This window comes from Onychostoma macrolepis, chromosome 09, assembly GCF_012432095.1.
Source record: "Onychostoma macrolepis isolate SWU-2019 chromosome 09, ASM1243209v1, whole genome shotgun sequence".
Lineage (NCBI taxonomy): Eukaryota > Metazoa > Chordata > Actinopteri > Cypriniformes > Cyprinidae > Onychostoma > Onychostoma macrolepis.
Window position 1 is genome coordinate 17,460,826 of NC_081163.1, and position 27,550 is coordinate 17,488,375.

A 27,550-nucleotide genomic window follows, 5' to 3' on the forward strand; every position below is an offset into this window, starting at 1 on the left:
TAACACACTTTAAACCTAAATAACTTTGGTGAAATATAACAGCAACTCTTCGCCTCATACATAAGTTTTCTTAGTTTTTCTTACAGCGGACACATTTTTAATGTCTATTTTTAATTTTCTTAAAAGAAACTGGAAATTAAGTATATTTCTTTGTAATTAAAAGACTGAATCAAAGTTTTTTTTTTTTTTATTTTGTGGCAGAAACAAGCTTGCATTATAACCTCTCGTACAACTTCAAAATTCTAAATTAGATAAGTGAAGATAAACTGAACAACATAATATGCAGTGGAATTTACACATGTGAAATGTAAAAAGAGCTGTGTCCCCCAATCAAAAGAGAATGAACATGATAGATAAAGAAGGTATTGTGCGATTATTATAGTGTAGCTGAATCACTGCAAAACAGTATCTACTTTATTTAGGGATCGGTTTCCACTATCTGGGATGTACGATACTCCACAACAGACTTTTTCATGTTCTTATCTGGAGTAAGATCTGTGCAACTCAGTGGCTTCCCTGTTACTGGATCATTATTGTTCCTGCAAAAATAAAATGAAAAAAAAACATTGTTATTATCTTTCTACTATACACCTCCTCAATATAGAAGACAACAATCAAACGAGAGACATCCTTTGATAACCACCACAGGTAGATCAGACACCTCCTATCTGAGCATGCAAGACAACATCCTTTTTAATAACATTTCATTACCATATAATGTTGCTTTGATAATATCATGGATTATGAAAATAGCTTGTCTGTGGGCCTCAGTCTAGTAAGGAACCCTGTTATTCATATTCATCATCACCATCTTTGGCAAATCTTAGTTTCATTTAAAAAGTGGGTCAAAGGCACCTTGATATACCATAACATTTCCTCAAGGTGTAAACTCACTTTCGCAGATGTTTTCTGTACCTCAATGGTGCAACTCCTCGTGAACAGTAAGAAACACAAGACAATTCCTCTCTGAGCACCTAACTCAGACCTCTAAATGCACTAGCACACAAATAAATTGTAAACCACTCTTATAAATAAATATCAATATAATGCAAATGTACTTTTTCAGAGACTAATCCACTAAAACTTACGTCTTAAGATATTCCTCAATGGCTCTTCGCTCATACACACATCCACCTTTGGTCTTGACTGGATCAACGAATATCTTCCCTGACAAGGGACATACCAGATGAGGAGGCACTTGAACATTGCTCTCACCTATGTATTGCTGAAAATCAGATTGAAATGCAAAAAACAATACAATAAACATAAAACAGGATTAATATCCTAAGAAACATGTACATATAGGAATTATTCACAATTGAATTTACAAGTGTACAGAGCTCAGATTGCTACATTATTAAATATGTATAATTTTAACCTGTTGAAATACTGAGAAGGGAGCTGCTCAAGTACCTTTCTATACTCTAATCATATTTTCACAGACTTCAAAAATATATATTTTTATTTGTGCTTAAGACATTTAAAAATGTATGATTATCCAGTAAAGAAATTAAGCGTGCTTAAATTCATAAACATGATTCCTCTTTGACAAAAAAAATCTGGGCTACGTTTGTTGGTAATAACTGAATGAAAAAGAATTTACCTTTTCAATGGATTCCATGGACTGACATGCATTTACTGCAGTGTTATCTTTAGCTGCCTGCTCATAGATTTCTTTGCTAGTCAGGAATTCCTCTGCTAATATGCTGAAGATACCATAGACAGAGGACAAAAATTACATGTATTCATTCATTATTTATTGTCTCCTTAAAGGTGCTGTATGTAGAATTGACACCTAGCTGTTGAACTAGGTATTGCAGCCCAAATTCTAAATATTGGAGAGGGTTTTTTTTCCTCCTCAAATCTGGCAATCTGCGTGTGCGTCAAGTCTAAGACACCAACCGGAATGATCGCACATGACGATGAATGACATGAAATACGCTGTGTTTCCCACCAACTGGCAACCCGGGGTGCCAAAATACAAATGGGTAAACTGGCAGTGGGCGGGTTTCACAAACCAAAACAGAGACCGACATTCTGGCCCGGAATGCACATTTTCAAAGGAGAATAACTGACTGTAGCATTGTTTTTCAGATAAACAAGTATGTTAACTTAGCATGTTTCTTAAATATTTCCAAACATATTACGGTATTTTTATGCTTTAGTAGAGTCAAAAACTTACATACAGCACCTTTAAGTTTATTATATTATTTAGAATCGGATCAGCACTAAATAAATAAATAAATGTAATGCATTTTACAACTTAAATGGGCTTTAATCTCTGTTCTGATTATATTAGATTTGTTAAGTCCATTGAATAATAATAAAAAAAACTTTTAAATATTTAAAATGGTAATGAAATAACAATACAAATGAAGAATAAGAGGCTACCTGTCCAGTGGATCTCCTGCTTCTGGGAGTATCAGAAGTCCATATACAGCGTCCAAGATCTCTCTCATAGTAACATCAGCGGAGTAGTTTCGATCAAAGATGTTGTGGCAAATCCTTCCCACACTGTTGATGTTGCAATGGTAAATCTATATTGCAGTTAAGAATTTTATAGAGTACAAAATGTTAAGGTGTTCTGCACCCTAGTCTTAATATATTAATCAAAAACAGAAATCAGTTTCTGAAAATTACTGTGATACTACCAGAGCTAAAGGATACAGGAGTATAGAACCGAACAGCAGGTGGTTTCACTGGATAATCACGACCAAACTGACAATACAGCTCAAAGGTTCCATTCTCATAGGGGGTTTCAGGTGGTCCTTTCATGACAATCTTCCAAAATGCTGAAAAAATTTAAATGCATGACAACAACTTTATTGTACATTTTACTTGGATGTGTAACTTTGAATACATAATTTAATTAGAGGAAGCAACTGACACTATATCCGAAGATTAAGTGGCAGATACTCAAACCAATTAATGCGTTACCAGGTTTTTGAGGATTATGGCTGTTTATGCGATCAATACAAGAAGCCTCTACCCATAAACAGGAAGTGTAAGGTGGTTAGATAATGTACATTTTAGACTACATACTGTATAGTAAAGATTAACTGCCTTACAATTAGTCAGGTATCAAAAACATTAGGTTTTTAGTAAAACATTAGTTTTGTAAAGATGTTGATCAAATTATTCACAATTACTGATGCACTTCATGCATGAAAATCTAACAGCAGGAGAAACGGCATGAATTGTCTTATTTTGACCACAAACTTAAAAGCAGATTTAATCATACTTACTGAAGTCGGTTTCTGAGGGATAAACAAAACAAAATGGATGGGGATCACAGTGAAGACTTTTCAGCTCTTCTATGATCCGTTTATCTTTCTCCATGAAGCGGCCTGACTTGCATTCTCTTATCTTCTTTTTTAGTACACTAATAAGGAAATTAATTGTATATTAGTGTGTCGTATACAGAGGCTACCATGATATTCCCTATAACTTGTTTAGAGTGTGTACTTTGGGAATATTTAATATAATTTTTTAAAGAAAAGAACCATGTGTGACCCTGGACCACAAAACCAATCTTAAGTGTAAATTTTTTTTTTCAAAATTGAGATTTATACATTATCTGAAAGCTGAATAAATAAGCTTTACATTGATGTATGGTTTGTTAGGATCGGACAATATTTGGCCGAAATACAACTATTTGAAAATCTGGAATCTGAGGGTGCAAAAAAATCTAAATATTGAGAAAATCGCCTTTAAATTTGTCCAAATGAAGCTCTTAGCAATGCATATTACTAACCAAAAATGAAGTTTTGATATATTTATGGTAAGAAATTTCCAAAATATCTTCATGGAACATGATCTTTACTTAATATCCTAATGATTTTTGGCATAAAAGAAAAATCGATAATTTTGACCCATACAATGTATTTTTGGCTATTGCTACAAATATACCCCAGCGACTTAAGACTGGTTTTGTGATCCAGGGTCACATATGGGTTTTTAAATTATAACAATTGTCATCATTGTAATCATAGTAATTTTGCACAAAAAACTTCCACTACTTTGAAAACAGGTCACATCACTTTCAGTTCAGGTGTTTTGCTTCGTTAAATATAGGGCTGTTTTACTCAATGTCTACAGAGGAGATACCAAAGATGAGCAATATGGCTCTAGATATAAACAACTGTGATGGCCATTTGTCAAGTCTGACATCATGCATCATAGTTTCTAGGTCCAAACTCTATTTTAGATCTCAAATGCACACTGTAACTTTTAAAAGCTTAGCTATACATGAACAGTAGGCCTGCATGAAAAGGAGTAAAGGCTTGGACCTGGAAACAGTATTTGATGCGTCACGACTTGACATAAGTGGATAGAGCCATAAACTCTTGTTCATGTGTTATTTAAAAAAATAAATAAAAAAATAAATAGTGGACTTGTAGTCTGAATTTGTGGACAGTCAATAATACTTCTCTGTCCTGGCTGCTTTCTCCGTGATTTGAGCGGGAATCTTCATTTCTGGTCTTTCATCATAGCCATGGGTAGCAAAAAGTTTGGTCAAGTCTTCCTATTGATAACAAATAAAAGAGAAAAAAATTCTAATCTTGCTGTTGATAGACATTTTCCACAATATCTGCAGTTATTTGCAGAAATCCTTGTTTTTATCACATACATGTATACAGACCCTAGTAAAAAAGTAATCCATCTAAAATACATTGATTTCACACCAAGTATAGTTCAAATATATCAACATATTTACATATCGCTTAAGACTTACTGATGTAAAAATAATAATTAAACTTTATTTGGAGTACTTGTGCACAATGCACATTTCTTGATATTAAGCCTAAAATGTGTTTTAATGTCACTATTGATGAGGATTATATGATCTTTGAATAATAAAGGTTTTTAAAAGGAAGATATTTAAAGTGTACCTGAAGTATACTTGCAATAGTTCCACTTTAGCACAATCAAATATATTTCAGTTCATATTTAGTTGGACTTCAGCATTACTTCCGCACAACTGAAGTGCATTAAGTACAAAAGTAGTTCCAATTTAGCAGACTTTAAATATACCAGTTTAGTAAAGTACAGTTGCAGTGTATTTTTATTAAGTACATAAATATGTCAATTTATTAGTAGTATACTTAGCATGAAATAAATTTATTTCAAATACGTTTTAGTATATTTATTTTTCACTAGGGGAGGTTATGTAAAGAGAGAGACTTTCATTTAAAAATATAGGTATATCCATTATCTGTAATGTAAGGTAGGCAATGGCTTTCATTTCATACCTCTGTTTTTATGGAAGAAACAGGTACTCTTGTTCTCTCTGCCCTCAGCTCCATGGACAAAACAGTTTCCATCTCAAATAGCCTTAGGGCAGCTTTTGCATTCTCAGGTTTAAAGCAATATCCACCTAGAATCAACAGAGAAAGCCACAAATGATATGTCAACTAAAAATGGATGTCATCAAGTAGGGGTGGGAGAAAAAAAAAAATAAAAAAAAAAATCGATTCACCTAACTATTGCGATTCTTTTTGAAGTGCCCCTATTATGGGTAATGAAAAGTTCATATTTTGGTTTTGGGAGTCCCCAACAACAGGTTGACATGCATGCAAGGTCAAAAAACACTTTCATTGTCTTTTCATCTCGCCTGTAAAGCAGTGTTTCTGAGCGCAGTGCTGCTTTGTGTACAGCGTTACCGTGGAAGCCGCTATTTTTACTGCTCCAAAAGCGGTGCCTAGTGGCAAAGAATGAATTCGCATTTTCATTCAGACCAAAGCGAAAAGACCAACAAGTGGGCTGGCAATATGCTAATGTTTTGATGTCAACATGAAACGGCTAGGGATTCGTTTTAAAAATGACTCGTTTCCATGATTCAGAGTCAACTCTTTCTTTTGAGAGACAATAACTTTATACACGGTGCACTTTCAAAACTTTGCAGGATGTTTTCATTCACTTAGAGCTGTGTTACACACTTCATGAAACGTAATTTTCAAAAATCCATAATAGGGGCACTTTAAAACGATTTAAAAATCTATTGGTTTACCTCAGAATCGATTTATATTTAATTACTTTACTTTTCCTAAGAAGTGGTGGGGAGAAGTTAGCGCTTTTTAATTCCAACAGAGGGTGAAATCAGTAGCATGTTTAGGCACCACGCAACCCACGTGGGGCCCCGCGGAACACAATTTCTTCCGATGGGAATCGAGAACTGGCATTTTTTTGGACATGGTGCGTAATTGGGTCAATACCGGACTACCGATAAGCTTGAGGGCAAACAATACTGTTATCAATACGTGCGTTGTTTTATCTCCGTACTTCTGTGATAATGGCGAATTAGAAGCTGTTCTCATAAACCGATCTCAAGCTGTCTGCCGTCAGAGGTTTGGCACGACATGCAGCAGCACCGTCTCAATCTCTGTCCGGTGCGGGTAAAATAATTATAATGCTGAAGGTGAGGTACAATTTATATTTCTTTATTAAATAACTTATAAAATAATTTGAAAACTTTCTGAGAGGCGTAATTTTACAAACAGCATGAGTTCTCCGCGAGCTCTCTTTCTTTCCCTCTCAAAATGCGCAAATGGCATCATGTCACCACATCGCGTCTGCACTATAAACGAGCTGCACACTGCACGATTCACACAGGAATTGTCAGTTTACATGCATCATCACTAAAGTTCATAATTTGCATTTCTTTAAGTTTGGCCAGTATTTAAACTATTCAGCACTCGTGCGCTCTCTAGTGTGCAATCTCAACAATTGCCCCATTGTAAAAACAAAAATACACAGAATGATCAAACATTTAATTACATATTTAAAAAAAAAAAAAAAAAAAGTCCCTCTAAAACATAACACTCTCTGTTAGGAGAAATCACGCCTGCTCCCTGAGAAAGTCAATATTTTTATTTTCTTTAATAAAAATAGCTAGAGACGCCAGAATTCTCCATTTCATTCTGTTGTGCTCCTATGCACGATGTTCAAATATGTTGTGCTATGGTATGCTGAGGAAATTTCTCTCTCTCGCTCTTTAAAGGGCCTTTTTATTTTAAAAATGTGCTTTATGTGCCTTTTTCTGTTTGCTTGGAGGCATTTGTAAATTGCTGTAATAAAATAACTTGAAATTTTCAACATCTTTTTACATTTATTTTTGCACCAAATTATAGATAGTATGGATAACTGTATTGATAAGTATCGTATCAGTATCGATAGAATGTAAGCGATACCCATCCCTACCCCAGAATCGATCGCAAAATCCACCGAGGGGGGCCCCTCCGGGAACACTTGCTGAGGGCCCCCAAAACACTAAACACGCCCCTGTGTGAAATGTACAGGTATGTTCGACTTGGAGCAGCACCGCGCAGACGATCAGTGTATGACATCAAAGTACCGCGAGAGCGAATTGAAAGCACACGGAGCCGTCATTAGGCTTGTTTGAGATGAGCAAAATCTGCGCAGAACCAATCACCGGTGATCACCATAAGATGTATGCCGGTTAGAAAAGTGTCCGAGTTACGTCCGCCTTGCTCTGATGTCAAGCTGACGTGTGCCAAAAAGCAATCCGGCTGTGTCGGATTGAGCAGTCCACCGACTGCGCTGATCAAAAGCATGATGGGAAACGACTGACTGAAGACACAGCTTAATGCTCATTGGTTCAGACAACCGTGATGCTGCGTTCTCTTCTAAAATGTTTTATTTTTTTAATCTGATTTCATGCTATTATGCATTTAAATTGTGCATGAATATTCCCAAACACTATGACAGTGCGATCTCTGTGTGAGATGTGATTGTCATATTTTCTATAAAAATCTAAAATACATTAAATTAAACTAAAAATGGATATGCCTTTCATATGGAATTAAATAGCAAGCACTTTGAGTGTCTTGTTCATTATATTTCCATTCATATAAAAGCAACAGAACTGAAATTATATCGTGTTTATCAGCAGCATAGCATATGAGTGAGAATAACGCGATATCTGCCTTTGATCTCGTAGGTATCTGTTCCACTTCGAGAGGGCAGAACTGTCCATCTTGACTGCACTTATTTCACTCCTCCCCTCACTGCAGCCGCCTACATTTCAGGCGAGGCGCATCTCAAACAAGCCTACTATAAAGATCAGCGGGAGCCGTCTGTTCTTTGTAGCTCTCGCGGTGCTTTGATGTCATACAATGAGCGTTTTAAAAATCAGGAAGTTTAATGCCTACAAAAACGACTCATATGGGTCTACAACGAGATACTTCCCGGGTTGCATACGTAAAAAACCCATAAATTTGCATCAACCCCTCCCTCCGGAACATGCAAAAGAGGGGGCAAGGCCATGTTCTGCGGCTTTGTCGAAGAGGAAGAGTTATAGTGGAGAGTTGTAGACATGCCGTCGAAACGGTGTTATTTTCACCCAGCTGTCAGGTCTTCTGTGTTCGGGCTTCCTACGGACGCTGTAGTTCGTCAGCAATGGTTAAAATTTATGTTTGATTATGTTCCTGACAATTACAATCCTAATTTAGCTCTCTGTGCTGCGCATTTTACGGAAGACAGCTTCCAGAATCTACACGAGTTCAATGCCGGATTCACACAGAAACTATTACTAAAACATGGAGCAGTTCCAACTTTAAAACCAGAGGCAGCAGTTGTTGGGCCACAACCTGTAAGTAAGATTTCATCATTTTAAATGTATTTGCATGTATAATTTCAGACGTAATGTTTTAGTTTCATCAAGGACGTAAACAAATGCCAACGCTGGCTTTAGTAGCCAGTTAGTTAAATGCTATTTCGTGTGTCTATGACAAACATGTTGGACCCGAATTTGTAATTATGTACTAATTTTGTAAATGTATTTTCCATGTATACTTTATGATGTAATTTTTCAATTTGATCAAGAACGTAAACACAAGCCAACGCTGTTTGGTTTTAGTAGCCAGTTAGTTCGATGCTATTTTGTGTGTATAAGACAAACGTGTACAAACTTCAAAAAATTATATGTAATCACAACAGCAAACTTCCATTCAGAAACGTTTGTAAGAGCAGTGCTTGCGGAAGTTCTGCTTGACTCTCTTCATTACCGCTTTCTGAGTCTGATTCTGGCTCAAACTGATACGGCAATATTGACACCATTATTTACATTTGACCGGAGCACATGCAACTGTCGCCCGTGAAGGTAATGGGCATGAAGTTTCCGGACAACGTGCAGTACGCCGTTTAGCCAATCACAACACACCGGCCCAACTAACCAATCTGAGCCTATTGCCTGTTTCTGAGGGAGTGGTTTCAGAGAATCAGGAAGTCAACCAGCCGTTCAAATGACAGAGGAGAAAGCGGCTTACAATAAAGGTGAAATATATGAAAAATAAGGCTTTTTTTAACAAACGAAACATGAAGACATGTTATATTGCACCCCATAAACGCAATCAAGCAAAGAAAAAAAGCAGTAAACCACCCCTTTAATAAGCAAACAAAAATAACATTGTAATATCAAATTAGTAGTTATATAATCGCAATACTCTATTGCAATATATATTGAATCGGCACACAAGTATCGTTATTGAATCGGCAGATTAGCGTATCGTCCCAGCCCCATCAACAAGTGCATACTCCTTTGAGTTTTTAACTACAGCAGTTTAAACTCAGATTTGGCTAGTGCAAGGAGGCCCTACAGAGGTGGACAGTAGTGAAGTATTTTTACTCTGCTTTAAAAGTACATTTATATTTTTATTTATTTAAAAAGTATCTGTACTTTATCAGTGTTTTTTTCAGAAAACTTTTACTTCTCAACATTCCAAAGCATAATATTGTACTTTTTACTGCACTATGTATCATATTAAATATCATTTACTACTTAATTACATTAGAAATCTAGTACACTTTATTTTACTCAAGTAAAAGTAATTAAAAGTTTTACTTGAGTACAAGAAAGTACTACATTTTTAATGTTCTTAAGTATTAAAGGCAAAAAAAACAACTTTCATTCATGAAATGTAGTTCAGTAAAAAGTATGGCATTATGCTTTGGAATGCAGTGAAAAAGTTTTCCAAAGAAAAACGCACTGATAAAGTACAGATACTTTTAAAATTTACTTTACTAAAGTAAAAAAAAAAATACTTCACTACTGTCCACCTCTATAACACCCAAAATGTAACATCTCAGCTCAGGACTCGTTCCCCCAATCACCATAGGGAGTCATCTTCCAGCTCCTCATCCACCATTCGCTTCCTGTTTCTTTTTTATATACAGTAAACCATGCTGTTGCACTCCCTCATAGCAAATCATTACCATTGGATTGCCTTCCGTTAATGATTTACCTTGCCTTTTCTGGATTTGGAATGATGTTTTAGATTTGTTTGCTGTTGGACTGTCTCATGTTATCAACCTCTGCATTACCCAAGTTTGGATTTGTCCGTTTGGTGTTTGATTATCAATAAACGTCTGCACATGGATTCTACTGCACCTACTACAGTCGCAAGCTCGTTACAGAATACTTTGCCTAATCTGAGTCCAGTGGAAACATCTCAACTCTGGCATTATTGTACCAAATGGGTAGCATGGTGCCTAAAACTCAACGTTATAAAAATTTGCAATATAATATTGGGAAAAATGTAAAGTAAAATTTTAGTTTGCATACATTTTTATAGCCATGTTAAAATAAATACTTTTTTTTTTTTTCTTAATTTACGGATCTGGGATTTTGCTGTACTTTATTTCTCTAAATTTTAGGTCATTTGTTTATGTATTGTGCATTTATTGTTTATCTGTATTATTAGTCTGTGCATTATGGCGTCTTGATTGTTGATTTAGTAGATTCCAGACCATAGCTACAGTGCTACTCTGAGAATTGTGTACTAATACAGTCACACTATTGGGTCAGACTGGTTTTATGTACCAGGATGTTAAAAAATGCAGAAACAAATAAACAAATTTTATTCTGTTATTTACAGAAATACTGAAATATTTACTTAACATTTATGGAAAAAACTTTATAACTTGCTTTATAGGTCTGATAATAGTGTGACCAAACATATTTATAAAATACACCCATATTAAAAAAAACATACAATAATTCAAATATTTTGAGTTAATTTTGTATACACACACAAACCTGTTACATAGCTGATTCCATGTAAAACAGTGTTATCTGCCGTGCCAACAATAACTGCATCGACCACAATATTGCTGGCCATCAATTTTCTGGCAATGGTGGCTGGATTACTCATGGAACTGTAGATTAGACAATACATGTTATCCATAATCATTTTAGTTAGTGTAGTAACATTTTAAGACCATCAATTCAAGTAGTACAGGAACAGATACACAAAGACACACACCTGAAATCGTTGCCATCTGTCAAACACAAGATGCGACATCTGCAAGCTGGAAAACTTTTGTTGATACTGTCAAGCTCTGAGATACCACGAACAAGTGCATCATATAATCTAGTGTACCCAGATGCTTCAATAGCATGCACTTGCTCCTACATGTAAAAAAAGAATATGCAATACATTATTGATTCAAAAAGTATACAAATGGCATTTATCATAAACTTTTTTTTTTTTCCTTTAATTGAGATAATGGTGTAATAATCAGGACAAAAATACCTTGAAGGTTTCCAAATTTTCTGTGAATTTAAGAAGAGTTTTAACTTTGTCGTTAAACATCACAAGGCAGATGACATGCTGAAAATCATATGACATGCTTCGGTTTGAAAAGCTGTCAAAGATTTGCTTGACGGCATCGATGCGCTTCATCTGACTGTCAGTGTCATAACATTCTTCCATCATTGAAGAACTTGAATCAAAGAGCACCTGATAAGAGAATTAGTAGCTTTGTTTGTCAATGTAAATTATGCACTCTCTAAGTTATATATGGATGTTGTATGATTACTTTATGAAACCATATAGCTTTGAAATGATTCAACACTTCATGCTTTTAAGTGAACACACAAAAATAATGATTTCATATCTGATTAAATAAGTCTATTAACAGTCTTTAACACCTTTTATGTGAACTGGCTATGGGAAAAGAAGCATTGTGAAGCACTATGACTTTCCTCAAAAAGTAAGCATGTACCAAACTGCTGTGTCCTGGCACAGTTTTGAATTTGAAAGTGTAGCAAACATTACAAAAACTTCTCTAATACTTACCACAATTGCCTCTTTGGGGGTTTTACTGACTTCAACAGTGTTGTCAGTTCTGGTATCATTGAGTCTGAATGGGTAAAATTGGAAAAAGGAGAATGCTGATGATCGTTAAACACGTCATCAGTCTTGTGAAAGGGTCCATTGGTAAAATTGGCAGTAAAATACCCTATTAATAAATGTTTAAACAATAGGAAAACTTAAATGTTTACTATAATTATATAGCCCCTGTCTGTTATTTATGGGGAAAAGATATACTTACATTTTAGCCAGATCATTCACATTTTGTGTGGTCTCGCTTCCAGACAGACAGTCGTAAACCCAAATCTTGAAGGGGTCACCCTTGACTTTGTTCAAGTAAACACCTAGATTATCTATATAGATAAACAATGTTAGATCAGAATAAACGACAACACTGATATATTTTGCTAAATATAAACAGGGAAAAAAAATCGTATTAGAATTTTAACACTTCGCAAGCGAAACTTATATGCAAATATCCTATTTATGTTGTTTATCTTGTATATTTACAGTATAATCAATTGATTAAACAGTCTAGCTATTAGCATTCAAACAATATAGAAATTGAACCTTCACTGAGATACACCAGCAGAGGACCCTCAGTTCCCATATTTGCCAGTTGTAGGGGTGGTGTGACCATCAAGTGATTGTACTGTTTGACATCCTCAAACATGTCTGAAAATGTTTTCTTCTGTTCAATCTGAAAGCTTTAAAAAGGCATTTTGTATAAAAATGTAATATTGTTTTACATATCCAATATGATATTATTTAAAAATTATATTTAATCAAATTATAGTTTTAAGACTCCTAAATATGACATACTTGCAACCTTGTGGGGTGCTGTTATAAAAGATCCACAATGGAAACCTATCAAACGATGCCGGAAGACTAAGCAAAATTTTCTCGATATCTTTAGCTCTTTGAATCGATGACTCCAGTAGATTCACCTCCTCACAGTTCGGAATTTTTACACCATCTAAAATAAAAACCTCACATTACGGATGTGGTGATGAATTGAGATGATGGTATAACAAACATCCAGGTTTTACCTGTGATTTTTTCCAGTATGTATGACCTGTCAAATACTTCTGGTGTCCCTGGTACTCTCACTGGCTCAAACAGTCGCTGACCAGTAGGATAAGCTTTCAAGGAAATTGTAGCATAGATCTCCAGAGCAGTACTCTCATTCTGAATTGAAAAAAGAAAAAATGTTTTCAATCAGCAAATTTTTAATGACTGCTACCATCACTGCAAATCTAGTATCTGGGTCATTCTACATTTTTGGTGGCAAGTGGTGTCCCTCTACTTTACAACAGTTTAAATAAACTTTAAATACCAATAAATCATAAAATGTTTGCATGTTTGTATTCTGTAGGGTAAACACATTTTGTGCACTGTTAATGGATAAATCTTTTGTTTTAAAATACATATTTAATTGAGTTTTAGAGATTGCATTAGTAACAAAATATGGATGTTCCCGCCATACCTTAGAGAGGTATCATGGAATGTAATTGCAACAATATAACATTTTAACACAAATAAAGTGGTTATATTGTGAATATAGATTTTATTTAACATGCACAATTGTATTAAATTGTTTTAAAAAATACATATTTTGTTATATTTAAGAAAAAATTAATGTCTGTGGTGTTACAACAATGGATGTCGCCCCTTTAAGAAAAGGGAGAATTCTATTTGGACTACTTCCTGTGTGTAAATGTCACTGCGGGTGCTGGTTGATCTGGGTTGTGGCTAGAAGGAATACAGCTCCGACCGGAAATGGACAATGAAATTAATTTTCAACCTATTAGATTGTGTTTTATTAATGTCTACACCTACCCCTTACAATAATGAAAAAAATAGTAATTATTGTTGTACAGTGTGACAAGAATTACGCTGTATTGATGTGCACATGCCCAGTAGTGCCATACGTATCCCTTCTAGCCTTAACCGTCGATCTGAGGGGTGCATGGGGAGTACATTCATTCTTATTTTCTTAAAGGTAGCAAAATTTCTGACAATTTCATGAGTCGCACTTTATTCGTGTCTGTGGTCTTATGTTAATAACTTGCAGATCTGATATATTTTAATCAAAATTTTGATAAATACATATATTAATATTTCCAAAATGTCCCCTGATCTTGAAATCATCATGATGGCAGCCTCTATTTTAGAAAAGTCTGGATTTAGGCTGATTTGTCTGTAGTGTTACTGTCTGTGGTGTCTTTTTGCTTTATTTAATATTAGTCACAAATGTTATCAAAAGTTATTAAATGTATGAAGTTCATGTGGTCATTTAAGATGCACATTACAGTCTGGTTATTGGGAAACAGGCTGCAGTACATGTACTTCATGCTACTGGAATGAAAAATATTCCCTGAGCAGCTTCTGATCTGATTTATGCAGTGCTGTGTCAAGGAGAAAAAAAAATAAAATAAAAAAAACTGCAAACATACCTGTCCTCGAGTAATCAAGTAAACCCAGCAAATATTTGCATATTCAAAAACATCACCATCTTCAATGACCTTTGGGCCTGATCTTTCATTAAGACCTGGTAACAACTCTCGGAAAAGAAAGTAAAGACCCTCAACAACAGCAATCTGAAACGAAAATATAAAGGCTTTATTTTCAGATTTATGACTTGACTTAAATATTTAATAGATATTGCAATGATAATTCACTGTATATCAAACATTGAATTAACATTGTGTAAAACTCAACCCCGTTCTGTGAATTATTTGCATGCTTTATATTATACAATAACCTACCTTTTGGTTTCTAGTTACATGCAAGTTCCCACAGATCATCTGAAGTAAACTTTGAGCCAAAGCATTGCATCCACTCAGTCTCCTAATATATGCAACCACTTTCTTAAATTCATCTCCACAGTGTCTACGTTTCTAAAGAATTAAGACAAAATACAGAATTTTACCAATAGTTGCACTGAAAAATAAAGCAGTATGTTTTATCTGAATTTTGCATCTGCTGGCCTCAAACCTGCTGTCAAGAAACCATTATTGGTAATTACATAAGTTGTGGATCAGTTGGCTCCACTATTCTCATGGTTTGAGTAACAATGTGTCCATAGATACAGATGATCATCTTATCAGGGTGAATGTCTCTAACGACATTAAAAATCAACCAATAATTTAAAGAATGAAACGGCCTTTCTAGTGAGCAAAAGCTATAATGTAGCTTCTACTATATAAATAACACTAACAAGATTGGCCACAGTTGTTTATTTTTATTTATTTATTTTTTAAAGGTTTGAGCTAAACTGCAGCACAATATATATATAAAAATGCAGAAAGTTTTCTTTAATGGGTAGGTTTAGGGGTAGAGTAAGGGGATAGAAAATACAGTTTGTACAGTATAGAAACCATTACGCCTATGGAGAGTCATTGTAAACCACATACCAACATTTTGTGTGTGTGTGTGTGTGTGTGTGTACACACCTGTTTTTCTATTCAGGTGGGGACTTAAACCTTAATACACACAGACTCATGGGTACTCGTGTCACCTAAATTGAGGTCTCCATGGGTAAACAATCTAATAAATCACACAGAATGAAGTTTTTTGAAAATATAAAAATGCAGAAAGTATCCTGTAAGGGGTAGGTTTAGGTGTAGGGTTGGTGTAGGGCAACAGAATATACGATCTGTACAGTAGAAAAAGCATTACGCATATGGAGAGTCCCCACAAGGATAGCAAACCAGACATCTGTGTGTGTGTGTGTGTGTGTGTGTGTGTGTGTGTGTGTTCTATTAGATCTGGACTGATTTTTTTCTCTGTTGGACTGTGCTTGTAAACTGCTATCTTGTGATTTTTGGAGCCTTTTGAATACACCTTTGTGGATGAAGTTGCATTTGTGATTGGTCTGCAACTTGGATTCACCCATTGTAGGTGACCCAGGTCCTAGATCAAGCATCAAACCTTGACAAAATAGAAAATAACAGTTTTTTTTAACATACAATGGCATAGAGCGTTGACAGAAAAACACTTAGGCCTTTCTCTGTTTGCTTCACTGAGGGTTTGACATCTTTTTGGAACAAAAGACTTGGACTTGGTTTCTCATTATCAAACGTTGACAGAAAGAACTGTAGAACTGAATCCTCTGTGATTCCAAGCTCACTTAGTTTGTCAACATGATTATACTCTTCGCCTCTGTGGAAAAAACCCATATAAGACAAATTTAATCTTGGAAAACACAATACTGAAAGACTTTTGATATTTTAAACAATATAGTAAATCAGAAGTAAAAAAAAATAATTAGCATGAACATATATATAATTATGCAATCTCAATGATATGATCATCAGTGACCTGATGTGAAGAACTGGTGCTGGTATACTACTTTCGAGAGAAAGCCGTAGTGTCACATCTCTCAGTGTATCACTTTCGAGGTCGACTTTGATTTCAAAGTCTCCCTATTGAACAAATATATGAAAAACAAGATGACTGATGCTGATGTGACCATGGACCACAAAACCAGCCATAAGGGTAATTTTTTTGAAATTGAGATTGATACATAATCCGAAAGCTTTCCATTGATGTATGGTTTGTTAGGATCGGACAATATTTGAAAATCTGGAATCTGAGGGTGCAAAAAAATAATAAAAATAAAAATATTGAGAAAATTGCCTTTAAAGTTGTCCAAATGAAGTTCTTAGCAACGCATATTACTAATCAAAAATTACGTTTTGATATATTTATGGTAGGAAATTTACAAAATATCTTCATGGAACATGATCTTTACTTAATATCCTAATGATTTTTGCCATAAAAGAAAAAATTATAAATTCTGACCCATACAATGTACTGCTGGCTATTGCTACAAATATACCCGTGTGACTTATGACTGGTTTTGTGGTCCAGGGGCACATATAGAGAAGATTACGGATGGTTGTAAGACAGGATAAGTAAGATTAACACATTTAAAAATGAGTCACATGGATGAAATGACAGTCATGGATGAGCACCATCCTCCTAAGGTGATTGGAGAAGTGGCAAATATATTTGTACAAATATAAAGGATTTATCTTTTGGGTTAGAATTTGATTCAGTATCATGTTAAATGACAATGTAATAGGTAGATTCTTCTGTTTACTTTTGATGTATTACACCGTTAATGGAAAAAGCAAAAACAAAAAGTGTCTTTCTACACTTGACACTGACATTACATTCTAATTGTTAAATTTATGGGTTTGTTTTGGTGAATCAATAGATTTTCGATTTTTGATTAAGGTGATCCATGCATCAGTAGCAGTACCTGTAACATTATGTGACAGCGGATGACACTTGGTCCTTCATTTCTGAAGTTGGCCTGTCTTTGTGTCGGTGGTAACTCTGTTAAATTTTCCCTTGGTGTAAATATGGCATACAGTTCACTCCCACTCGCAATGTGTCTATCATTCAAAGACCCTTTAATAATAAAGATTTAAAGGATGAAGAGAAATTAAATTAGTGAACATGATGCAGAATTGATATTTGCAAGAAAGTCAAAGCATCAAGAAAACGTTTGAACTCTTTGATCTGGATTTCTGCATCGATTATTGCTAGTGTTTTTCACATTTGTACTGAATACAATGAGTAATCATTACGTGATTTTCTGTAGCTGCTTATAGACTTTTAACCAAGACATCACATTTGGCGTTGGAAACAATGGTCTCTACATTTGAAATAAAACAATGTTTGAAAATGATCTTCAAAAACATTCGAACACCTACATGTGTTGAAAAAGGGGTCATCGGTCAAAGGCATACCATCAGCAGTGTAAAGGCATACAGACATGTTTCTGTCAACCTTGTTTTCATGGCAGATTCGCAGCATCAGGTCCTCCACTGTATTTTGTGAGGGATCTATACCTGTACAATGGTAATGGGACAAAAAAGTAATAATTGTAAAACTGATAGTTCTGGTCCTTAATTATGATTGGCTAAACTAGGTTTAAAGCTATTGTAAAATACTCTATACACACATACCGGTCACATAAAATTATTAAATTGTTCCCTTGCAAAGTGGATCTACGAAGCAGCATCTGGAGTTGATGCTATAGGGAATGCCTTCAGCTTCATCAATGTCTGAACATGTGTACCTAACACGCCAGTTCCGTTGGCAGTAGTCTATGACATCATGAGCACAGCCCCGTGAGTGTAAAAGGGCACCTGCAAAAGACCTGAGGACACACAAACTCTGCGTGATGTCTCGGACTGGAACACGCGTGTGCAGCTCTCGAGGGAGCGGGATGTGCATACTGTGACAAGATCATGACTGCATTCACATTTGTCAGGCCCTGCGAATGCTGAGGCAGAGTGCTGGCTACACTACAGGGTTCACAGTTTAAACTTGCTTAGGAGGTGGTGACCAGTTCCAGGTCTCCTTAAGCCAGTTCAAGCAATCTGCTTAAAGGCCAAAGTATACTTCGGCCGTCCGCGTGAAGGCAATTTTTTTGATGGTGCGCGTACAACAGCACATGCGCAAGGTGAATGGAGACAGAGCGCAAGTCATGTAGGTGGGTACTGCACGTGTCGAGCTCGTCCGTCTGCACTTATCTGCGGTTCAGTATACTTTGAAAGCTGTGCGGACACGGCTGTGCGCGAGACTGAACGGAACGCGGAAAGTGAAGTATACCCGGGCCTTAATCCGGAGGCATGCTCTGCAGGTTCCTCTGATCCAGCAGAAAGCATGTTGCTGATGTCTTCCAGTTCTGAGGAACCAGAAGCGGTTGGGGAAATGGATGATTCTACTGAATCATCTCCTCCCATCAGCCCTGCATTCGGGGAAATGCTTGATGTATTGGCCAGTGCCACACACAGGTTAAACATGACCCGTTCATGTGAGAAATCATTTGTGGTTGTTTGTGTGAGTTGCGACTCACACTTATTAGTGTCCATCACCAAATGGGTATTCAGCAGTGGGGAGCTGACATTTCTGGGGCAGTCTTGGCCTAATGGATAGAGAGTCGGACTTGTAATCCGAAGGTCGCGGGTTCGAGTCTCAGGTCCGTTAGGAATTGTCAGTGGGGGGAGTGAATAACTAGTGCTCTCTCCACCTTCAATACCACGACTGAGGTGAGACCCTTGAGCAAGGCACTGAACCCCCAACTACTCCCCAGTCGCTGTAGCATTGGCTGCCCACTGCTCCGGGTGTGTGTTCGCTACGGTGTGTGCGCACTTGGATGGGTTAAATGCAGAGCACGAATTCAGAGTTTGGGTCACCATACTTGGCCACACTTCACTTTCTATTGCATCTATTTTCCCAAGATATCTTACCGAACTATTTATATTCTTTATTTTACAAAAAATACCTTGCTTCATTTCCCATCCTTCCCTGAATATGAGTTAAGTGAAAGTGATGTGACGTGTAGCCAAGTATGGAGTCCCATATTTGGAATTTGTGCTCTGCATTTCACCCATCCAAGTGCACACACACACACAGCAGTGAGTATTGAACACACAGCAGGAACACACATTCAGAGAAATAGGCAGCCATTTTTACCTGCCCTGCAAGGGAGGGCGGAAGGTTGTAAAGGCCAGGGCTTCCCTTGCGTTACACAGGGGTTAAAGCAAAAAAAAAATGCTGAGCCTGAACTTTTTCCCGGGGGCAGGGGGAGGGGCCAGCACATGCAAAGCATGCAACTTAAACATCTGAAAGGATACTATGGCAAAATTATTGCTTTCCTTATTGAAACTGATTTTTTTCATGAATATATGGTTGACCTGAAGAATGAAAGCTATATCATACACTTGGAAAATTATGAGCTATATCACCGCTTATCAACAATAGGGGTGTGACAATATACTTAGATCACGAGATGAGACAAAATACAGACACTTGGTTCACTAGAACGAGAAATTTTACAAATTTTACGAAAATGTACAATACTAAGAAATTTTACATGACAAAATATTTGTCTTTTAATTACAAAAAGTAAAAATAGTTTTATTTTGAAATATTTTAACTAATCTAGGGCTGTAACTAATGATTATTTTGGTAATCAAGTAATCTACTGATTATTTTGACAACTGAGTGATCTGATATTTTTATTAACACAAACAGACCTAAGTGAAAACCAGGCTGTAGTATGATTATTTATATATAAACTAACGATGAGGCAATAATAATTGCCTCATGGTAATGACTCAAATAAAATATCAAAACCAAGTAATTACATGGTTTTATTGAACAACACAGTTAAAATACATAATGTAATATGTCTATACATAATATGAACATAACCAATTTAAGTAAATTATGTATTATAACAAATACCTGCAGAGGGCGCAACAGCCTGGTGATGTTTCGCTTTACAGCATGATTAAACAATGTTTTAATCCAATAAATTTTAATATTTGGTCACATGCAGATGTACAACATGGCATTTAGACATAGGTTGACGTATTCTCCTGTGTTGGCAAAGGCTTATAAATGATTTACGTTACAAATCTAGTGAGATAATACACATTGTTTTCCCAGATGAACTTTAAGCAATTCTCACAGCATATACAGAGGAAGAGTTTAGCCCCTTTCACACATACAGTCTTTACTCGTAAATTTCTGGAAAAATTACCATTAGATCATATGTGAACAGGACCTTTTCAAAAAGCCCGGTAAATTTGTTCTGGCAATCATATCGTTCTTATGGAGATTACATGATTACTCTGAGCTGTTTACAAAGCTCCGCTGCTTTTTAATTCGTTTTTCCATGTAAATATGCGCTAGAATGGACTTTGACCATCGCGCCTCGCAGCTTTTTGTCCCGCTTCTCCATTCATCAGGGCTGCGACTTGCTGCCTAATTCTGATTGGCTAGTAATGTTAGTGTGGTTGAGAGTGAAAGCTGTGCTCCTCTCATACCATTGGTAGGCGAACTCATGGACTCGACAGTGATATCAACCAGTATTTTTTCTTTTTTTTTTTTTCCAGCAGTCAAACGCAGCAAAAAACGGTGCCGGAGAACTTTAAGCCCTGGTTACAGCATCAAAGCTAAGATACCTTCTATTGCAATTAGAGAAATTGGGCTCTGGGAGTGGCTCCAAAAAGCAGTCAGCGAATCACATTTCTGCAGGCATTCCCCATAGCATAACTCCAGACACCTCATCTTGTTCCCATTCTCAGGAAACCATGGTCAGTCGTAACCTAGATGTTTGTGTTTATTTTATAAACCCTTATAAAACGGTTACGTTACAAAAGCAGTAACATGAAAAGGTGGTTTACAGTAATTTTTCTATCAGCTCTCTTTACATATTCCTCTTCCTTTACCCTTTGGTATTTTTACATTTGCTCTAAAATTTACACTTTCGCTTACTCTTAAAAGTTAGCATTGTGATACTATGGAAATTATTGACTTTTATATGATAAATTTCTTATGATGTTCCTCATTTTTAAGTTGCTTTTGATAAAAGTGTCTCTTAAATTGTGAACCATCTTGGAGCTCATGGTAGATCTGTTTTGAAAAGTTTATGTTGTGTGTAAAAAAGATTTTCTCTTTATTTTGAAGATGTTGAAGGAGACCATTACATTTGAAGACCTACTGTTCCTCAAGTTTTGAATCAAAACATTTCTTTGGATAGCGAAAGTCAAACCCTAAATAAATCTAGATACATGTACTAAACACATGCATCTTGTTTTGACGTCTCTCAGTGCCCTTATTACTGTAATTGTCTTTTAGAATGAGAAACAATATTAGTGCCGTTTATGAAGAGTGTACTATAAAGATTTACCAGTGATCTCTTGTATCCCAGGAAATTTTGGAAATCGGTAGGATATATGAAATGAATTAAGTGACTTCATTGCAGGCATTCCTTGCATCTCTGGAACTGGTGCACTACCAATTCTTTGTAGGTAAGCAACCATATGGTCATACCGGTTCCTCTCTGCTTGTGAAAAATCTTTTAACAAAACAAAAAGAAAGTTACCTGTAATATTCAATACAGACGTGATTAGTTTCATGAGAACTTGTAGGGGAGAGCGGGGCAAGATGCCAGTCAATACTGTAAGTTGGACCTCCTCCCCTTTTGACCATTAAGAAACTGCCAATCAACCCATCTGTGATTATCTTTGAGAGGAGACATGCACGTCCAATAATTTTTGATTTTCTTTTATTACAATCAAATATACATACATTTTTTACTTGACAAGGCATTTACCCCATATGGTTCAACATACACTTTCACATGGTCCCAATATAGTGCACTTTTTTGCTAATAGATAAAATGGTCTTTTTTGAAACCACCTTGTATAATGTCATGCATTAAATGTATCAAAATAAGAGATATTAACAGAACAGATTTAAATAAGCCAAACAACTATTTAAGAATAGAACTCATACCCATGCTTTTTAAGGTCACATCATTGACGCTGTCAAAAAAATCCAGTTCTTCTTCAATCCCAAGATCAATGAATTTTTTGTAGTATTTATCCAGTCTGAACTTCTGAAGTAATATGAATATTTTATCCATCTGAAACACACATCAACAATATAAACCAGAAGGATTCTTTCTGTTAAAAATATAAATCAAAAACATAAGTTTTTGCAAAGGTTAAAAAAGCAGTTTTCTTCATAGGGATGCATGAAAGTGCCATGGTTTGTCAGACATAGCAACAATAACTAAGGGGGTGGGTTTTTGCGAAGGGTCAATTTAGAGTAGCGGGAGGTTGTTGGCTTAGGTTCTGAAATGACAGAATGAACATCTTTCTTACAGTAGAAAATGAAATCTGGAATTTGTGCTTGACTGCTGGGTCAGAATTAACATGCCTATGGCGAGCGTTTTTTTTTTTTTTTAAACTTTGCTTGGCAGTGGAATCTGGTAAAATAGATTAAAATAGTAATTTATTATTAACTAACAAATTAGGGTTGGGCGACGTCTACAAAATTGGCATCGGACGATGTCTACAGTGAAACATCACGATGGACGATGACATCGGGGGGAGGGAGTTAGGGGGTGTGCCTGAAGCGTCCGTATTCAGAAAGGCACGGATAACAATTGCCTGTTACATTACAGTACATACAATTTCACTTACCACATAAACAGAGTAAGGAGAGATGACTGAGGATGATGGCGAATGATTTACAGATCCTGAGCACCAATGACAAACATCAAATCTTGTAAAATGTAAGTACTGCCGCTCCATAGTATAAACAGTACATGCAATCATGAAACTCTAAAGTGCAAGTGAAACTAAAAAGCAATCGTGCATTCAAAAGCAGTTTCAACGCATAATAGCGGCTCCCTGATACCCGCAATTTATATACAGTATTATTACCCAATGATATAACTGCTAGAGAAAGTATTGAAATACATATTTTCCTCCCATCTTGTATTTATTCCATTTATGGGTTCCATATACATTTTCTTTCTGAACACGATATTGGGAGGCAGCCGGATGCGGTGGATATGGGGGGGGGGGGGGGATCTATCAGCCATTGGCAAAATACAGAACATGTTTTTTTGCTTATTTTTCCCCATGTATTTGGCCAATTTTTAGTAAAATATTTTTAAAAAGCCATTTTTGAGACCCCTTCTTGAATCAAGCATGTTATTGGCTAAAGACAAAAAGAAGGAAAACTGGACAGCAAATCAACATTTTAGAATGATTTCTGAAAGGTCCTGTGAATAAACTACATTTTACTTATATATATATATATATATATACACACATACAAAACAGTTATTTAAAATTGTAATAATTTCACAATATTACTGTTTTTGTATTTTTTACTGTACAAATAAATGCAGCCTTGCTGAGCAGAAGACTTCTTTTAAAACATTAGAAAATGTAACAGATCCCAATTTGAACACTGTGTGAATGTTATAATAAATGTATTAATAGAGCTGTCGTTATTATTGTTTTATTATTTTATTTTATAGAACAACAGTAAAATTACAATACTAACATTTATGAATATTGGAGTTCTTTTTCACCTTTTATTTTGGCCGAAACCCACAGGAAGTCTTTAGTGCTTCTTTTTGTTGACAACAGCAGATTTATAAATGATTCTCATTACGAATTTGGGAAGATGTTTGTCGCACGTATCACACTGTCACATCCATGGCTTGAAAAATTAATAAAAATGTTACTGACCAGTAACACTGTTTCAGTGCAGATTTCCTTGCACTTTGAACCCTGGTTAATGATTAGATAGTGCCGCAAGTTTGTGCAGCACTGTCAGAATACATGAAATCCGTGCATGTATTAGAAAACATAACATTCTTCAGTTTATTTTTCTAATTTTTAAGGCCATTTCACAATTTCAGTCACAGTAAATTTGGTAAAATTTTCATGTTCAATTTGTTCTCTGAATGACTAATTTGCCATTAAACTCCTTATATGAATGTCTGCGTGTATAATTCAGTTTAGACAGTTTGCAAGAATGTTTAGCGTCTGGGGTATAAAAATGATCACTACGAGACGCTGGCGGAGTGAGCGAGGCTTGAGAGACTTGCGAGCGCGGGCGCCAGATCCAGCGTTTTTAATCTTAATTTCAACATTCACTAATAGAGCTTGGCAACCGACATCACTGCGCAGTGCATTCTGGGACGTAAACAAGAGGGCGCCGCCATATTGTGAGGCCACATCGGGCGAGACTTAAAACAACCACATGAAAAACAATGTTGAAAAGTCGATTAAAAGAACAAAATGTACTACACAGAGACAAACTTCTTACGGACGCAAGAAAACGGTACCTGGAAAAGATGGCCAAACACCCGCACCTATATTTTTGCCTGATTTTGATTTAGATAACCGCACCCGATTGTCACATTCAGGGTTCATATACGGTCATGAAAAACCTGGAAAAGTCATGGAATTTTAAAACAGCAATTTCCAGGCCTGCAAACTTTTGTTAAAATAAATAAAGCCAGAAAGTTTTGGAAAAGTCATGTTTCACAATTCTATGTACAGTACAATTATGCTTAATCAGGTTCTGAATTTCGGTGTGGGATTGCGCATATTCCCGCAGCTTTCGACTTTAAAATGAGGGAAATTCCTGCAAAACATTTATTCAATATAGCGTGTAGGTTAGATGAGTAAATAAATTCACACAACCAGTCATTTGAAAACAGCGCGAATGATTCAGCTGCACCGCGTCCTCTCTCTTTGACCTTCTCTTCACATCTGCTGCACGCTGCGATACAAGACTTTAGCTCGCGTTTCGGTACAGCTGACAGAATTGTCAATTGCCTAATCGGTCATTGTTGCATCGTCACAGAAATGTATTATTTGCACGTCTTTTTAAGTCTTTCGGTACTCGTGCGCTCCAGAGGCGCTTTTCTGTGCGCTGCAGTCGCATCCAAAGCGCTGCGAACAAACAAACACAGCTTGTTGCGCTTAAGTGGCCAAATACACACAAAATAATGTCAAAATGGTTGTCCTGGCGAGTATCCTCATAAGCATTGTCAGTTTTGTCTTAAGTTGCGAAAGAAAACGCATATGTATAAGTATTGGATCCGTGAAACAGGTCTTGTGACAGCAGCCTAATAAAGTGTGCCGTCTGTCATTAATGTTAATCAAACAACAAAAGACAGAAGAAATCCCTCACTGCTCTTGACTAAATAATGTTTTGTTGAATAACTTTAATATGTTGATTTACACTTTATTCAATTTCTGTATCCTATTTAAAACAGGTTCATATTACAACTTCCTCGGCGCGTCGCAACAAGTGGCCTCACAAAATGGCGGTTTTTCCCATCAGCCACCGCGGCGCTAGAGCAGTGACGTCACGCCCCCATCCCCTATACATTATTAAAATACCTGAGCCAACAAAATAGCAATGAACTGTTGTATTTTTATTAACTGACAATAACAAAGATTAATTAATTGATGCATTAAAAGGTACAAAATGTAAGTTTTCGCCACTAGAGGTCGCATTTTCAAAACAATAAAGGCGAAGTTTGATGACTCTATGACGGAGGATGTTCACGGATGAGGTAATGAATTCATTTTATTACCTATACCTTCCATAGTTATTAAATCAGCGAATAAATTATACAGAGAATGCAAGCAAACAACATTTACACTGTCAAAGAACATTATGACTGACTTAAGTCTAGCGCGAGTTTAAGCACTCTCAAAAAAACTCCCCTTATAATCAGTAAAGCTGTCTATAGACGGTTTTATGAATTAATCTCTTACATCATATACGTACATTTGCACTTTGTTGTTTATGATGAGAGAATTCACGTGAGAGCTGAATTCAGCCAGTGAGCGCTTGCAGTCATAGACATATAAATAAGTATTTATATGTCTATGCTTGCAGTGAACAAAAAAACTCATCTGAACGCCTCTGATTGGCCATAGCATTCATAAGCTCAACAGACTCGTGTGTGATTGGTTATAATGCGCAACACTGTAAAAACACATTTTGAAAAATCATGGCGCAATATTGAGCAGATCCAAATTTAATGCTGGTAGCGCCACTTTACACTTTTGGAGTATTTGCTTTTTGCAGTTTCGCGTGGGCTGCAATTTAAAAACAGCGCCTAATATGAGGTCTCCCTCGCTTTGGTGATCGGCCCACAGCCGCGGGAATGTCCCGGTGCTCCCCAATGGCCTGCACATATATTCAAGTAAGCTAGATATGCGCAGCCACAGATGCTGCGCAATTAGGCTGTATTTAATATCACGATGAGTCTCCCGAGTTCAGTAGCCAACTTACACTATCTGCGCAGATTTGGCTTCGGCCTACATGAACTTCCCCAAGAAATTAATTACTAACCCGCCAAATTGGCTATTGATTTGACAGTGTTAACATTAACCGCCACAGCTGATTTTTACCCGCATTTGACGGGTTGGCAGGTGTTAATTTTTAAACACTGCTGGCTTCATTTGTAGACGGTAACGTTACGGATTCATTGCTAAGACTTATATTTCATTTGAGTCGGGATATCCAATATATAATTTTTAAAGACTGATTGATGTTTTTCACTTTTTTCAAATTCAAAGCTAGTTTCAAACGCGCCTGTTTTATGTCCTTAAGTTGTAAACGTAACATTGTGAAAATACAAATTAAATTTTTCTTACCTTGTCAGTAGACATCACGGTGCCGAGGTAAATTAAACGTGTTGGCTCTTTCCGAGGCAGAAGTTGTCATAATTTCGTAAACTTCTCTAGTGGTGCAGCCTACGTTCCATTTGCTCAGCCACGAGGTAACGATTAACGAACTACCTTTTTTTCCCCGGCGCCACGATGGATTTTAGCTTCCGTTTGGGTGCTCTCGTGTTCCGGTGTTTAGCGCGCATGCGCGCAGCAGCGCTCGTTTATTATTAACCCTCTGATGCAAGAAATATTAAATCACAAAACATTTTTTTTTTTTTTTTACATGTTTGTTTTAATTTTAAACAAGTTAAAAATCATTCCAATTTTTTTTTTCGTCAATATATTATCTCCATCTCCAGTAACTGCACATCATTATATTCAAAAAAAGAGTTATTCTCTGAA

General features: G+C 36.2%; 1 protein-coding gene across 7 annotated transcripts; it reads right to left on the minus strand.

The window, feature by feature from the left end:
• LOC131547244 (uncharacterized) lies at nucleotides 1-27,342 on the minus strand. 7 transcript variants are annotated; one of them, XM_058787677.1, is made up of 26 exons: nucleotides 27,134-27,342; nucleotides 23,135-23,190; nucleotides 22,443-22,572; nucleotides 21,835-22,029; nucleotides 17,840-17,977; nucleotides 17,383-17,534; nucleotides 16,437-16,540; nucleotides 16,085-16,277; nucleotides 14,882-15,013; nucleotides 14,570-14,713; nucleotides 13,163-13,301; nucleotides 12,936-13,089; nucleotides 12,684-12,820; nucleotides 12,355-12,466; nucleotides 12,099-12,162; nucleotides 11,553-11,759; nucleotides 11,283-11,428; nucleotides 11,057-11,175; nucleotides 5,253-5,377; nucleotides 4,428-4,525; nucleotides 3,246-3,382; nucleotides 2,668-2,792; nucleotides 2,392-2,537; nucleotides 1,604-1,706; nucleotides 1,089-1,225; nucleotides 1-539 (listed from the first exon to the last, which is right to left on the minus strand). In XM_058787677.1, exons 3-26 carry the CDS (start codon nucleotides 22,570-22,572, stop codon nucleotides 419-421), a joined length of 3,258 nt encoding a protein of 1,085 aa, XP_058643660.1. In that variant the 5' UTR covers nucleotides 23,135-23,190; nucleotides 27,134-27,342; the 3' UTR covers nucleotides 1-418. The 7 variants fall into 7 exon arrangements, with proteins under 7 accessions (XP_058643660.1, XP_058643663.1, XP_058643664.1 ...); XM_058787680.1 differs by lacking the exon at nucleotides 27,134-27,342 and adding an exon at nucleotides 24,037-24,422; XM_058787681.1 differs by lacking the exon at nucleotides 23,135-23,190 and having other exon boundaries at nucleotides 21,835-22,002.
• Between the last annotated feature and the right edge of the window lie 208 nt (nucleotides 27,343-27,550).

Bases quoted from the DNA above. Each gene is read 5' to 3' on its own strand.
- LOC131547244 (XM_058787676.1), bottom strand. The intron at 12,467-12,683 runs GTTCAATTTCTA...TTATCTATATAG, and splicing joins GCTGGTGTATCTCAGTGAAG to ATAATCTAGGTGTTTACTTG. The intron at 4,526-5,252 runs GTATGAAATGAA...TGTTATCAATAG, and splicing joins TTTCTTCCATAAAAACAGAG to GAAGACTTGACCAAACTTTT.